At 45.2% G+C, this 15,747-nt stretch overlaps 1 protein-coding gene across 2 annotated transcripts; it reads left to right on the top strand.

Annotated features, from left to right (window-relative positions):
• Positions 1 to 6,439: 6,439 nt before the first annotated feature.
• LOC150052321 (RNA-binding protein 4) lies at positions 6,440 to 14,849 on the top strand. 2 transcript variants are annotated; one of them, XM_090347299.1, is made up of 4 exons: positions 6,440 to 6,817; positions 7,094 to 7,514; positions 11,581 to 12,256; positions 14,426 to 14,849. In XM_090347299.1, exons 1-3 carry the CDS (start codon positions 6,776 to 6,778, stop codon positions 12,246 to 12,248), a joined length of 1,131 nt encoding a protein of 376 aa, XP_090203425.1. In that variant the 5' UTR covers positions 6,440 to 6,775; the 3' UTR covers positions 12,249 to 12,256; positions 14,426 to 14,849. The 2 variants fall into 2 exon arrangements, with proteins under 2 accessions (XP_090203425.1, XP_090203426.1); XM_090347300.1 differs by lacking the exon at positions 11,581 to 12,256 and having other exon boundaries at positions 6,464 to 6,817.
• Positions 14,850 to 15,747: the final 898 nt, after the last annotated feature.

The following is a 15,747-nucleotide window of genomic DNA, read 5'->3' as shown; positions in this document are numbered from 1 at the left end:
AAAATGAGAAAGAAGATAGACTTATTAGATTTATAGAGTGCTGTGCCTCATATGTATAGGAGTTTGGGTGAGAGAGAAAGTCAAGACAGACAGCATACATTAATGTTTTATTTACCTAAATTATATAGCTATCCTAAAGATTTTAAAAAAAGTTATAGTCAAGAGCAGGTACCAGTGGCTCATTCCTGTAATCCTAGTTACTCAGGAGACTGAGATCTGAGTGTTCCAGGTTAAAGCCAGCAAGGGCAGAAAAGTCTTATGAGATTCATTTCCCAGTTAACCAGCAAAAGGCCATAAGTGGAGCTGTGGCTCAAGGAGTAGAGCACTAGCCTTGAGAGAAAAAAAACTCATGAATAGTGCCCAAGGTCTGAGTTCAAGCTCCAAGATCAGGACGCGCGCGCGCGCGCGCGCACGCACGCACACACACAAACACACACACACACACACACACACACACAATCAAGATGTTGGTGACCTATCAGGAGACTGAGGATCGAGGTTCAAAGCCAGCACAGGCAGGAAAATCCAGATAACAAGTTAAAAAAACCAAAAGTGGTGGTATGGCTTAAGTGGTAAGAACAGCAGAATTGAGCTGAGGGCCAAACAAGTGCCTGGCCCTGAGTTCAAGCCCCAGTTCAAGCCCAGTACTAGCACTCCCCCCCCCCCCCCAAAAAAAAAAAGCAAAGTATTCCAGAAACTAGAAAAAGATTCTTAAAGTGGTTTTCAGTTGTACCTCTAAACTATTTGAAAAATGTTTAGTATTTGAAGTGCAGTGTTCAGGTGGCTGAGTTCTTAGGGTCGAGCCTTCAGTTTGTAAGGTGGGATCTCAGTAAACTTACTTTAGTTAGTAAAAGGTAGTGGTAGGTTAAGAAGGAGACAATATGTCAGATCACTAGTTAAGACAATGGGATTAAATTTGAAAAGTGACAGATTATTTTTTCTTGAATTTGAATCATGGCTCTGTTTCTTAGCTGTGATTCTGGAACTGCTAGGAACCTTTACGTGGGTTTGGTCTTTTATTTCTTTTAGTGTCAAATACTGTTTTGTTTTGTTTTTTTTTAAAGTGCTTGTTGGGGCCGGGAGTTTGGCCTATTGGTAGAGTGCTTGCCTAGCATGCATGGAGGCCCAGGTTCGATTCCTCGGTTCCATATACATAGAAAAAAGCTGGAAGTGGTGCTGAGGCTCAAGTGGTAGAGCTCTAGCCTTGAGAAAGTCCAAGGACAGTGCTCAAGCCCAGGACTGGCAAAAACAAAACAAAACAAAACAAAAAACCCACAAACAAACAAACAAAAAAAACAGTGCTTGTTCATATTTCTTTATAGTAGCCCAAATGCCTTATTTATTAAATCTGTTATAAGTGGAGAAATTGAGTGTAATCTACCTAGGTAATTTTTTTTGGGGGGGGGTGGTCAGCTCTAGGGTTTGAACTCAGGGCCTGGGTACTGTTCTCAAGCACTTTTTGCTCAAGACTAGCACTCTGCCACTTGAGCCACAGCACCTTCTCTGGCTTTTGCTGTGTATGTGGTACTGAGTAATTGAACCCAGGGCTTCATGAATGCTAGGTAAGCACTCTACCACTAGGCCACACTCCTGGCCCTAACTAGGTAATTCTTGAGATAAATTGCATGTGGGTTTAATCTCCACAACTGCCAAGAAGAAAAGATCATATAGCTAAGCTGGGTGGATGAATTACCCAGAATTTTGTAGACCGTGCTAGTGAGGGGAAAAAATGAGAACATATGACAAGTACAAAGCCTTATGGTTGCTTCTCACTGAATGCTAGCCATCTCATAGAACTGAAGAGTTAACATTTGGGGGAAATTGGGATGGCATAGCAAAGCATTGAGCAGACTAATATAGCACATTTGAGTCCCAGTGAAAGCAGTAAATTCTTTTTTGAGTAGCACATAAGTGAATTTGACTGTGAAACTATACTGGTTTTACCAACCTCTTTACTCTGACAACACTACCCTGTTTCCTAGAAACACATTCTGTGGGTATGGAAAGAAAGGGATTGTAAGGGAGCTATAGCTGGCGATGGGATTGAAGGCCTGGGCATTTGTTTTGTTGGCCTACTTGGCTCCATTTGACCACCCCAGAGAATACTAATAATTTAAGCCCTTGTCAGAGTTGTAACTAAATTCTAGAGCAAGCCAGAGGTATTTATTAAAAGTATAAATTATATATATTCATCTTGGAATGTGAAACAGTTATTAGTTTGTAGATTACTCATGTCTAAGTAGTTTTCATTGATCCTAGTAATTTATCCCTAGTTTGAATTTGCCCCATAGGCTAATCTCATCTCTCAATTATGTTAATGATAACACCGTGCCCTTTACAGCCAGAGTATTTATTTTTGGTACTTATAAAACGTTAGCTTTTTGGATGACATTGGATAAGTCACTGTACCTCTTGGGAGCTGGGTAGCTTTCTGGTCAGCAAATTAGTCCCTCAAGTGGTTGGGCACCGGCAGATGCCTGCATCCATTCCATCACTTCAGAGGTTGAGGTGGAAGAACCACTGCAACCTGGGTTCCACCGTGATAATCCCCATCTCTTATCCACTCACATCTCAAAAACAAAAAAGTCACCAAAATGGCATCTACAATATTTCCAATGACATGCTTATATTTTTCCTTTCTCTTCTGTGCAAGGATTAAACACAGGGCCTTAGGAGTAGTCTGTCTCTTTTTTTTTTTTTTTTTTGGTACTGAGGCTTGAACTCAGGTTCTTGCACTTAGCTTCTCTGTTCAAGGCTAGTGCTCTACCATTTGAGCCACACCACCATTTTCTAGAACGGGTTCTTTCTTGCCCTGTCCCTGAGCTCTTCAGCTCAAGGCTAGCACCACTTCCGGTTTTCTCGTGGTTGATTGGATATGAGTCTCAAGGACTTTTTTTTTTTTTTTTTTTGCCAGTCATGGGCTTGAGCTCAGGGCCTGAGCACTGTCCTTGGACTTTCTCAAGGCTAGAGCTCTACCACTTGAGCCTCAGCACCACTTCCGGCTTTTTGCTATGTATGTGGTACCGAGGAATCGAACCCGGGTCTTCATGCATGCTAGGCAAGCACTTTAACCACTAGGCCAAACTCCCAGCCCGAGTCTCAAGGACTTTTAATGCTTGGGCTGGCTTTGAACTGTGATTCTCAGATCTCAGCTTCCTGAGTAGCTAGTATTACAGGTGTGAGCCACCAGTGCCTGGCTAGAATGGGTTCTTTAAAACATTTCATTCAATGTCATTCTCTGGGTGATAGGTGGTAGGATTTGAGTCATGTTTTTCTTAGGGGGCAAACATGAAGTTCCTTCAGTTCTAAGTAGCATACAGTTGGGTAAATGAACAGCTACTTATTATGTAAAGCTTCGTTTTACTTCATTTTTCAAAGTGTGATCAAAAGCTTAAGACTGAGCTGGGCGGATAGCTCATGCTTGTAATCCTAGCTACTCAGGAGGCTGAGATCTGAGGGTCAAAGTTCAAAGCCAGCCCCAGGCCCAAAAGACCCAGAGACTCTTATCTCCAATTAACCTCTAGAAAACAAGAAGTAGGGCTTGGCTCAAGGGTAGGGAGGTAACCTTGAGCTGTAGAGTTTAGGAATAGCACCCATGTCCAGGGGTAGGGTGGTAACCTTGAGCTGAAGAGCTCAGAGACAGTGCCCAGGCAGAGTTCAAGCCCCAGGACCACAAAAAAAAAAAAAAAAAAGGACTGGCTAACTTATAGTTTGGGGGCACTTTTTCTGTTTGAGACTGGAAAGTTATACTACGTGATAGGGCTAAAAGTACATACTTGCAGTTCTGATAGTGTCCAGGTTTTTTCTTCTGCAGTGCAGGGTATTTACTTTAGGGCCTCACATATTCTAGCAAGTGATCTCTTACTACTCCAGTCCTGTGTTCAAGATTTAAACCTAGTACTGAAAATCCAGTAAGTTCCTCATTTTGGTTACCAGGAAAGTTTGCTAGGCACTGGCGGCTCTTAAAGAGATTGGGAGATTCCAGCAAGAATCAGATTGGATAGAGGGAGTTTTTTGTTTTTTCCTCCCAACTGTAATAAGAGTTTTAAAAGCTAGGGGAATAGCCAGGCACCTGTAATCTTGCTACTCAGGAGGCTGAGATCTGACGATTGCAGTTCAAAGCCTGTCTGGGCAGGAAAGTGTGTAAGACTCATACCCAATTAAACACCAAAATTTAGAAGTGGACCTATGGCTCAATTGGTAGCCTTGAGCAAAAAAGCAAAGGGACAGCATCTAGTCCCTGAATTCCAGCCCCAGGACAGTACATACACACAGCATGGGGATGATTTCATGTGATTCATTTGTATGTCTTGTAGGGTTATACACACACACACACACACACACACACCACTACTCACCCCCCCCCTTCCCCACACTAGATTTAATGGACTTCCTGAAGGCAAATGGAGTAATTAAGATTTGGGGGGATGGAGTTGGACACGGGTATGAATTGTGATCCTGAGATTTATATTCCCAGTCCCTCCCCTTGTTTTTTGCCAGTCCTGGGGATTGAACTCAGGCAGGGCCTGAGCAGTGTCCTTGAGCTTTCTCAAGGTTAGTGACCTACCACTTGAGCCACAGTACCACTTTGGCTTTTTCTATGTATGTGGTACTGAGGAATTAAACCCAGGTCTTTGTGCATGCTAGGCAAGCACTCTACTACTAGGCCAAACTGCCAGCTCCCGCCCTTCTCCCTTTTGAGGCTGTAGGTGTGTAGAAGAAAATCTTATCTCCAGGGATGTTGGGACAAAAAAAATTTGGAAGCTCAAACTGAAAGGAAATGAGAATTTTTATGATAGTTTCTAGCACTTACGTGAGTTGTAGTTTTTCCTAAAGTTAGCTTGCTTCAGGGCTTGGGCAGCAAATTAACAGAATCGGTTTTCATTGCTGTTTCTGTGACTTTTACTTAGTCTTTGGTGCATCAAAATACACAATAAAGTGGGCCAAGAGAGCACATCTTTAAATTAAATGTCATATTCAACTTTTTTTTAGGCCTTTACCTTTTTCTACCATTGGAATCGTTTATCAGGTTTTTACTTTCCCAGTATTCTGGCTCCTGCTGTTTGCTTTACTCCCGTCCTTGCTCTCTTTTGTGGCTTTGGGTGGTAGATGCTCTTGTGGCCTTTCCACTTCTCATAACCCTCCACTGCGGTTTGCCTCTTCTGCTCCTCTCTTGAGTTCCTCCACTCATTTCCCCTTGTTAACTCCCCTCGGAACAGCTGCTTGGCCAAGGATAGTGACTAACGTGACTCAGTGAGTGGATGACGTGAAGCAGCCGACCTCCGGTGAAGAAGGTTGCTTGGCTGTATTTGCTTGGAGCTGATTGTGACCAGGCCCTTGCTTTCCGAGGTCTGCGCTAGGGGGTTTAAACCGCAGCCCCGGTTGATGGCGCCCAATAAAACAAAACGAAAACACTGTTCTGCTCCCGTGTTTTTCCAGGGCGGGGAGTGTGGTGTGAGCGAGGGCGAGGGCGGTGGGTCTGTGGTCAGCCCGGGCGGGTTCCGGAGCCCATCCTCGGGAGTCTGCCGAGCTCCGTGCCCCCGGCCCTCTTCGGCCCTCACCGCCGTGGCCCGCTGGACCCGCTGACCTCCGGCGCGTGCCCGCCTTCCGGGGGGGCGTCGCTACCGTTCTGACCTGGCGTCTGCCTCTGGGTACTGCGCACAGCACCCGGGTTCCCGGGGTGGGGACGGCTCTGCCCGGGGAGACTGGTGGGGGAGCAGACGGTGGAGCACCGAACACCGTCAGCGCGGGCACGTGGGACTGGCGGAGCCTGGAAGCTTGGAAAAGTTGGCGCTGAGAAGCCGCCGCCCGCCCGACCCTGGGCCCTCGCCGGCCGGGCCCTCGCCGGCTCCGCCTGGGGGCGGGGCGGGCCGCGCCGCGCCGCGCCGCGGCGGAGCCCACGTTTGCAGGTCCGCCCACACGCTGACCTCTTGTCCAATCAGGGGCTGCGGCTTCGCTAGCTTGCTGCTCATTGGCTCTCAGGTAAAAGCTCCGCGGTACTGACGTTTCCACCTCTTCCCGGCCTCAGGTAATTGGCGTTCGTGGTAAGCAATCAGGAAGAGGACCTCCGGGAGTGCCCGCCTTTTACTTTATTGGACGGCCAATCCGGCGGTAGGTTCTCCCCCTTTCCTCCAGAGTTACTGCCGCGGCCGCCGCCATTTTAGCGTTTTGTCAGAGCCGCCCGCACCGCGAGGAGGAGGAGGAGGAGGAGGAGGAGGAGGAAGCCCTGCGGATTTGGATTTCCGTGTGGTGAGAGATTCGAAGTCCTTCTCCTGTCTGTCTGTCGCTCTGGGAAACCTTACCACTTCCTTGGGCGTCGGGGTGTCCTAGTGGGGCCGGCCTGCGCACCCGCCACCGAGCGCTGGCCTCGGTCCCCGGCGCCGCGCGGTAAGCCTGAAGAAGCCCTCCCCTCCCCCACCTCCCCTCCCCCCCCTCTCCCCCGCCCTCCCCGACCGTCCCTGCCTCGGCCGCCCGCCCCCGGGCCTCTGCCCGACAGCGCTCCGCTGCCCTCCACGCTTCCAGCCGGGAAGCCCGGGTTCGGGTCTTGCCACGCCCTCGGGAGAATTTCTCAGGCCCGGGGACGTAGTTTCCCGGTCCAGGACTGCCCTGTATTCTTCTACACGCCTGGTTATCTGGTCCTAAGAAAATTCCAGACAGAGCTTTGCCGGAAATGGTGGAAGGTGTGGGGGGTGCCGTCCTCGTACTGGACAGAAAACCACAGTAACCCCATCGAGTCAGTCACCTTCCTCTGAGGTCCTTTGTGTAGGGACGGGGAATGGGGCGCGCTGGCAGAGCACTCGACCGCCTGCCCACTCTCGTAGGTACCATCCTCACCACCACAGAAACAAAGCTCTCTCTTTGTCTGCTGTGGTCTGCCCCGTTACAGACTTGTGACTCTTTGGCCCTCCTATAGTCTCCCTTATCTCCTATTGCCCTGAGGGGCTTCTTGTGTGGGTGAGTGAATGTGGGCACGTGCGAGAAAAAGAACGGCTTGGAACTGTTTGCTAGAATGAAAGGGATGGAAGGAATGCTCATTTTTTAAACTTATCTGATAGGGGCATACGATCTTGCGTTAAAAATCTTGTTTTTTCAGGCTGTCGAGATGGTAAAATTGTTCATCGGAAACCTGCCCCGGGAGGCCACAGAGCAGGAGATCCGCTCACTCTTCGAGCAGTATGGGAAGGTGCTGGAATGTGACATCATTAAGAATTACGGCTTTGTGCACATAGAGGACAGGACGGCGGCCGAGGATGCCATCCGCAACCTGCACCACTACAAGCTTCATGGGGTGAACATCAATGTGGAAGCCAGCAAGAATAAGAGCAAAGCTTCAACCAAGTTGCACGTGGGCAACATCAGTCCCACTTGTACCAACAAGGAGCTTCGGGCCAAGTTTGAGGAATATGGTCCAGTCATCGAATGTGACATCGTGAAAGATTACGCTTTTGTGCACATGGAGCGGGCTGAGGATGCAGTGGAGGCCATCAGAAGCCTTGATAATACAGAGTTTCAAGGTGAACCACTGTGGGTAGGGAGCTGATGAACACAAGGCTATTTGCAGAAGGAAGTTGGATAAGTAAAGGGATGGGTTGGGGTCGAGATAGCTAGCTGTTGGCTGGCTACTGGTGAAAGATGAGTGATGGATTTCATATGGAAAATGCTTGGGTTTGAAGCTTTGGGTTAACCAGATCTCCGGGAAAAACAATCACTTGGTTTTTATTTGGAGCCTGTATGGCTTTTATGCTTCTCTCTTTATACCTAGTTTCCTTTCCCTGAAGATTTCCAACTATTGTCTTTTTTGTTAGTAGAGCACATTGCAGTGGGTTCACTGAATTTATTGCCTCTGCACAATATTTCCATTATGTCACATTTCATAAGTGAGTAGACAACACTTTAGAATTAAAATTTCCAGTAAGCTCCTCTGAATCCCCCTCCCCCCTCCTTTTCAGTAGAGATAACTTAGTCTTTACAAGGTTAGAGTCTACTTAATTTTGCATTGTACTGAGAGGTTGGAAATCCTGATTTCAAGAGTGTGAGGTGGAGGCATTGTGATTTGAGACAATAATGGCAAATCTTAATGTTGATTTGGGGAACTATCATATTCGGTGAATACTTAGTTGGGTATTATCTCAGAGCTTTGATTAGTTGGGTTTTTGTGCCTGGAAGGCAGTGTGGGTGGGTGATATGGGATTGTCACCTTATTTGAGAGGTGTTATCTTTTCTTGGTTTAAGATCTAAACTCTCATGTCAAGAATGGTATTTAGGAGATAGTAACCATAGTGAGTAGCCAACTGAAATCTCAACTCTTCTATTCCTTTGGGTCCCTAGTGTCAGAACTTTTCCCTTTGGTGTAATTAACTTTCAAATTATAATGTATTTCCATACTTGGTGGCTATATTTCAAACCTATGTTCTGACAGTATTAACATGAATAAGATAGTGACTGGTTCCTTTCCTGAATATTCCCCTGGTAATGGTGTTTTGTTGTCATATTTGTTTCCCTTAAACTGGATCTTTTTGAGACCTGGAGGTCTTATTCCTCCTATTGTCTAGTGTCTTTGTTTGGGGCAATGCTGTGCGCATTAAAATAAAGTGTTAACAGCTCTCCCAAGTCTAGTTTGCTTTCATTTTTTAATTGGTGAGTTGAGAATTCTTTTGTCAACAACTTAATTGGGGCAAAGAATGCTAGTATTATAATTAATTTTTGGATACTTTGAACATTTTAACTTACAGAAGCAGTGTGTTCTAGTAGTGATTTATGTATTTTAAGTGTTCTGACTGAGCAGAATACACTTAAAAATTTAACTCTGGTTAGCTCTCATGCTAATCTAGGTTGTTACTGGCCTTAGTGTCTTCCCTCCCACCCTCCAAATAATATAGTGAGATAGAATCCAGTGTGCCAAGTGTGCTAGTGGCATTTCTGTGTTCATTCCCCCAGATGAGTGCCCTTGTGCCTAGCATGACCCCTTGACTTCATAATCCTGTTTGGTAGGGAAGTTTTATATACCTGTTGATTAGTAACTAGAAACAGTAATAGCAATATTTACTAGACTGGCCTTTTCCCCCCCAATTTCATAGTATTGTGTATATTCTCTTTATTGTTTGCTCATCTATCCTAGATGTTTTAATGATTTAGCTTCTCTTTCTGGCATTAAAATAGGCAAATCCTTAAATTGAGGATATTAATCATTTCTATGTATCCCCTGTGTTCTGTTGGTTTCTTGGTTGCACTTTGTAAGGTGCCACAGTAGCTCATTGGGCAAATGCCATATACTGCCAACACTTTAAGGAATTTAAATTTAATGCTTAATCATCTTAGTTCTTTTAATACTTTGCAACCTTTTTTTTTTTTTTTTTTTTTTTTTTTTTGCCAGTCCTAGGCTTGAGCTCAGGGCCTGAGCACTGTCCTTGGACTTTTTCAAGGCCAGAGCTCTACCACTTGAGCCTTAGCACCACTTTCGGCTTTTTTCTATGTATGTGGTACCGAGGAATCAAACCCAGGCCTTCGTGCATGCTAGGCAAGCACTCTACCACTAGGCCACACTCCCGACCCACTCATTTAAATTTTTATCAGTTCTGACAGATTTTATTTTTGTAAATCACTTATGAAATAATTTAAAATTTATTTTTTTTCCAAAAATTTCTGATTCCCCCCCCCCAGAAGAACTGTTCACTTCCAGAATGTGAATTGTGAGTTTTCAAAGAAAAATAGTTTTAGTGCATGTTCTTAGAATCTTACATTCTTAGTTTTTGTGTTGTTGGTTGTTCAAAAGAGGATCTGGCTACTCAGCCCATTAGTCTCAAATTCAACCATCCTCCTACCTCAGCCTCTTGGGAGCTGAGATTATAGGCACAAGACATCATGTCTGTCTGTCTGTTTCTCTCTCTCTCTCTCTCTCTCTCTCTCTCTCTCTCTCTCTCTCTCTCTCTCTCTCTCCCCCCCCTCCTCCTCCCTCCCTCCCTCCCTCCTTCCTTCCTTCCCTCCTTCCTTCCTTCCCTCCCCCCCTTTCTTTTTTTCTGTCATTCCTGCGGCTTGAACTCAGGGCCTGGGCACAATCCCCGAGCTGTTTTTGCTCACAGCTAGCATTCTACCTCTTGAGCCACAGTGCCATTTCCGGCTTTTCTGTTTGTGTGATACTAAGGAATCAAATCCAGGGCTTCAGGCATGCTGGGCAAGTACTCTACCACTAATCCATATTCCCAGCCCAGCTGACTAGTTTTATTATTTCTCAGCCTCTCACATTCTGTGCGTGTGCGTGTGCGTGGTGTGTTCATTTGTTGCGTGTGGGCATGTGTGTGTGCGTATGTTCTGTACTCATGGGCATGCCAGCCCTGTGGCTTGAATTCAGCCTGGGCATTGGCCCTGAACTTCCTTTGCTAAAGGCTAGCATTCTACCATTTGAGCCACAGTACCACTTCCAGCCTTTTCTGTTTATGTGGTACTGAAGAATTGAACCCAGGGCTTCATTCATGCCAGGCAAGCACTCTACCACTAAGCCAAATTTCTAGCCCTCATATTGTTATTTTAAAGGGGGAAAAAATCTTAATCCTGTTAAATTAAGCAGTTTGATCTACTTGCTAATATTACTGGTTATTGTCCACTTTGGGTCTTTTGCATCCTTCTTGTTTTCCACAGTTTACAATATTCTATCTAAAAATTGAATCATTTTTGTGAATTTTTCTAATTCCTTTTAATCCTACTATAGTATCATTCAGATGGTTTAGAATCTTTAGGATGATTATTGGAAATAGTTATTTAAAGGGGGAGGACTTTGGAACCTCCCCAGTTCATGAAACTTGGTTCTGCCCTGTATGAAACAAATTCTGATCAAACTTAGTGGTAACTTTACAATCTCCCTCTATTCTCTTTGGTTTGGGGGGAGTAGGTAAAACTACCTTTACCTGTCTATAATGGACTCAGTCTTCACAGTGAAAATTAAAGATGTCAGACTTGTGGAGTCTCCTGTTCCTTTTGTGTGTAGGCCTTTTGGGGAAGATTTTTGCCCAGTTACTTGGCAGTGGTTGAGATTTTTTTTTCCCTATGTACCCCGGTCTTCATGCATGCCAGGCAAGCACTCTACCACTAGGCCAAACTCCTGGCCCCGGATGAGGTCTTATTTAAGCTAGTAGCAGTATTTTGAGCAGTAAGCTCTTGTCAGAGATTCATCATTGCTTAATCTCCTGATCACTGCCTGGATTCAGGCCATCATTGCTGATTTTTTTTTTTTTTTTGCCAGTCCTGGACTTGAGCTCAGGACCTAAGCACTGTCCTTCGGCTTTCCTCAAGGCTAGCCTTCTACCCTGAGCCACCGCATCACTTCTAGCTTTTTCTATGTATGTGATACTGAGGAATTGAACCCGGGTCTTCGTGCATGCTAGGCAGGCACTCTACCGCTAGGCCAAACTCCCAGCCTCACTGCTGAATTTATATGTTGGGCCTTTAACAAAAAATACAACTTTTGACAGTGATGAGTCATTTATTGAATGGTCTACGGAAAGCCATTGCTATGACCAGTGTTGGGTAGGGGCTTGGGCTATGACTGAGAGTGATAGCAACCCTTCTTGCGTCTGTTTCTTCAAGGCAAACGAATGCACGTGCAGTTGTCCACCAGCAAGCTTAGGACTGCGCCCGGGATGGGAGACCAGAGCGGCTGCTATCGGTGCGGGAAAGAGGGGCACTGGTCCAAAGAGTGTCCGATAGATCGTTTGGGCCGCGTGGCAGACTTGACCGAGCAATATAATGAGCAATATGGAGCAGTGCGTACACCTTACGCCATGAGCTATGGGGATTCATTGTATTACAACAACGCGTACGGAGCGCTCGATGCCTACTACAAGCGCTGTCGTGCTGCCCAGTCCTATGAGGCAGTGGCAGCTGCAGCTGCCTCTGCATATAATTACACAGAGCAGACCCTGTCCCAGCTGCCACAAGTCCAGAACACAGCCATGGCCAGTCACCTCACCTCCACCTCTCTCAATCCTTACGATAGACATCTGTTGCCGACTTCAGGAGTTGCTGCAGCAGCAGCTGCTGCTGCTGTTAATGCAGCTTCCACTTCATATTACGGGCGGGATCGGAGCCCCCTGCGTCGCACTACAGCCCCGGTCCCTTCTGTTGGAGAGGGCTACGGTTACGGGCGTGAGAGTGAGTTGTCCCAAGCTTCAGCAGCTGCGCGGAATTCCCTGTACAACATGGCCCGGTATGAGCGTGAGCAGTATGCAGATCGGGCCCGGTACTCAGCCTTTTAAAGCTGGAGGTGAGAGCTATGGGGTGTCCTCTGTTATGGTTTTGCCATCCCTCCCACAGCCTAGCCATTAGGCTGCTCTGCTCTGCTTGCTTTTACAGGGTTAAGATAAGGTTCCCAGCATAGTTAAGAGTTTAGGGATGTGTCCTGAATGTTTAACTGCAAAGTAAGCAAATAAATGTCTTTGGCCCTCACAACTAATTTCCAGCATTCTTAGTGGAGTCATTTCTGGTTCTATTTTTTCCTGAAATAATAACAAAGAATGGTGTGCTGACAGTGTCTGGGTCACACCTTTCTGCAATAATTGAACTGATCCAGGGACCCAGACCTTCAGAGCCAGGTGTACTGTTTCTCAGCATTTGTAGATTTCCAGGTGTGTGATTTTACAAGTCTAAAGATTTCCTGTGTACTTTGTCAAGGTCTGATAGGGTAAATAATATTAAAAAGAAAAAAATCTAAACCGCCAGTTAACTTGCTCATCACTTCTCTGGTCCTAGTTACTGTGGGGACTACCAGGATGCCATCATCCTAATCTTGAAATATATTTTTGACATTCAGCCCTTAACGTCTTAAGTAGAACTTATTGGTGATAAGGCAGAGAGGAGTATAAACGTCCTATGGGGCCAGGAGTGTGGCCTAGTGGTAGGGTGCTTGCCTTGCATGCATGAAGCCCTGGGCTTGATTCCTCAGTACCACATACACAGAAAAACTCAGAAGTGGTGCTGTGGCTCAAGTGGTGGAGCATGCTAGCCTTGAGAAAGCCCAAGGACAGTGTCCAGGCCCTGAGTTCAAACCCCCCCAGGACTGGCCAAAAACAGACAAAACATATCCTATACAGTTCAGGAAAGTCTGAGCTTTCACTCTAAAACTATTTCCTGAAAAGAGTGCCCACTATATCTTTGATTCTGTCCTGGAAAAAGCCTAATACCTTTTTTTTTTTTTTTCTTTTGTCCTTGTAGTGTTGAGTTTGACATCCGATACTTTCTCCACATGACACACCTATTTTATTTATGGCCTCTTTTTTTTTTTTTTTTGGTTCGTAGTGAGTGGGACTTGAACTCTGGGCCTGGGCGTTGTCCTTGAGCTCTTCAGCTCAGGGCTACTGCCCTACTCTTTGAGCCACAGCACCATTCCGGTTTGGGGGTGGTTAATTAGAGATTAGAGTCTCATAGACTTTAGTGCCTGGGCTGGCTTTGAACAATGATCCTCAGATCTCAGCCTTCTGAGTAGCTAGGATTACAGGTGTGAACCACTGTGCCTGGCATTATTTGATTCTTTAGTGATGTTGAAACCAGGGTTGGGAGCTTTGCCATAAGCAGATTTCTCCCTTTAGCTTCCCACTAATTTGAGCATTTAATACTCTTGAGTCACCAGCTCTACCTTGAGTCCTTTGGCTGGAACTAAGCCACATAGTTTGATTGATTGTTTGGTTCTACCTGTATATATTGTTTTTGAATTTTGCCAGCTTTGGTCCCTAGTTTTTTGAGCTTATTGTATTTCAAAATAATTCTCTTGAGTAGTTACTCCAGAGTATCCCAAGTATCCAGAGTATGCATTGGTCCTAAATCCTGTAGTAACAGTGAGTGTTATTTTGTCATCTCTTCATTTAGGACCATGCATAGGAACTAATGGAGTTCATTTTCTGGGAAGCCAGTGATTAAGCTGAAAAAGAAACTTGAGTGACTATGTAGAGTGAGATAGCCTCCAGTGCTTTCTTTTAAAAATTAGCTTCTTCCCTAGGCAGGTCTTAGAACATCCTTGTTCAGTTGATGTTCTTTTTGTCTAGATCTTGAATGGTTTTTAACTTGGACCTTGGCAGTTACTCCCAGATTGAAACATGCTAGTGACTTTTTAATCTAGAGAGCACATTGGAACCTTTTCCCTTTCCCTGTTCTCTGATGAGTTGGTGATGTGGAATTACATTATATGGGGAATGCATTTGTTAACATCAAAAACAATGGAATGATTTTGCCTACTGTAGTGAAATCGAAGATTCTCTTTTATTGGGAGAAAGGCCTTTATTTGAGATGGTTTCGTTTTCTTGATGATTCTCTGGCCTTCAGACTTTAATTCTTTTTAGAGGTCATGATGCTAGGGGGAAGGGTAAACGATTGTCAAATTGTAAGTGGGAAAGCCCTCGTGAGCTTTGCTGTAAAGCCCCTGTATTGTGCTCTCTTTCAGGTGGGATGTGTGTGGGCTGAAATTCCGAGCTGCAGTGTGCATGAGAATACACCCTTCGTGGTACCCCAACTCCGGGACGTTCTCGGCTCTGTGCGTTCAGTCCCTCAGGAACCGTGGACCTTAATTTACCTTGCTAAGTTCAGATCATCTTTTTTCTTCTCTCCTGCCCATTTTCCTGTTCTTTCTGTCTTTCAGTACCTGTAGCTTCCGTTCACGTTGTGTTCTCCCAGCAGACCTCATTGTATGATGAAACTGGTGGGGACTGTGCTGTCTCCTCCGTGCCTCTTGCCACCTGTGGGTATTGTGTTTGGGAAAGACCCTGTGCGAGAGTCACTGTTCCAGCATTTCTTTCTGGCCCAAATGCTAGACCAGTAGAGCTGGGTCACTCCTTTTCTCTCTGGTGAAATAAATGTTTTTCAACTTAGGTTATGTGTGCTTTGAGAGAGTTTTTGCTTGGGCTTGTTTCTTGGTGTTTTATTTCTACCTTAAAGACAAGGGAATCGTGTAAAGCTTAAAGGTTTTATATTCTCAGTTTTGGGTGGAAAACATTGCAAGTATTTTTTGGGGGGTTCATACTCAGGGCTTCATTCTTGCTAGGCCGGCCTTGTTCTACCATTTGAGCTCTTTTCCCAACCTTTTAGTTAGTTTTTGAATAGTCTGCATTATGCCTAAGCATTAGCCTGCTTTGCCATCCTTTACTTTTCCCACTTAGTCAGGATTGTAGATGGACACCACCCTGTCCAGTGTTTGCTTTTCCCTTATTGATTGAGAGATGAGGGTCTTGTGAGCTTTTGGCCAGGGCTGGTTTTGAACAATGATCTTCCCGTTCTCAGCTTCCCGATTCTGTTAGTATTTCAGGTATGAGCTTTTGCTTGTGTTGCCTTTTTTCCTCTTTCCCTTTTTTACATTTCCCGTTTTTTTTTTTTTTTTTTTTTCCTCTGTAGATAGAGCTTGCAGGTACCAATGGAACAAAAGATTACAGAACACTCAGACAGGTGCCTTATTTCAGTGAAGACTCCTCGTAGTGGTTCTTACAGTGCTTCAACTCCTTATTAGTTGAGATGTAAATCTTTCTGTTAGAGAAGTAATCCCCTGCTACTTCAGCTACTATTCCAATCATACCTTTGCTATGTCCCTACACCCCGTATTACCTTGTGTTCCTTTTATCATTATATAGCTCTGCCAAATACATGGTCCCAGTACCATCTCACTTTATACTTAAGAGTCTTCAGATAAGCATGAAGAATATATTTCAGCAACCTTATTGAATAGTAAATATGGAGTTGTGTAAGGAAGAGCCACTACCTTACCTCCATGTTGGA

This window comes from Megascapheus bottae, chromosome 16 (genome assembly GCF_031878675.1).
Source record: "Megascapheus bottae isolate mThoBot1 chromosome 16, mThoBot2.hap1, whole genome shotgun sequence".
Classification (NCBI taxonomy): Eukaryota; Metazoa; Chordata; class Mammalia; order Rodentia; family Geomyidae; genus Megascapheus; species Megascapheus bottae.
The sequence above is the reverse complement of the archived record's forward strand: the minus strand, read 5'-3'. Positions and strand labels throughout refer to the sequence as shown.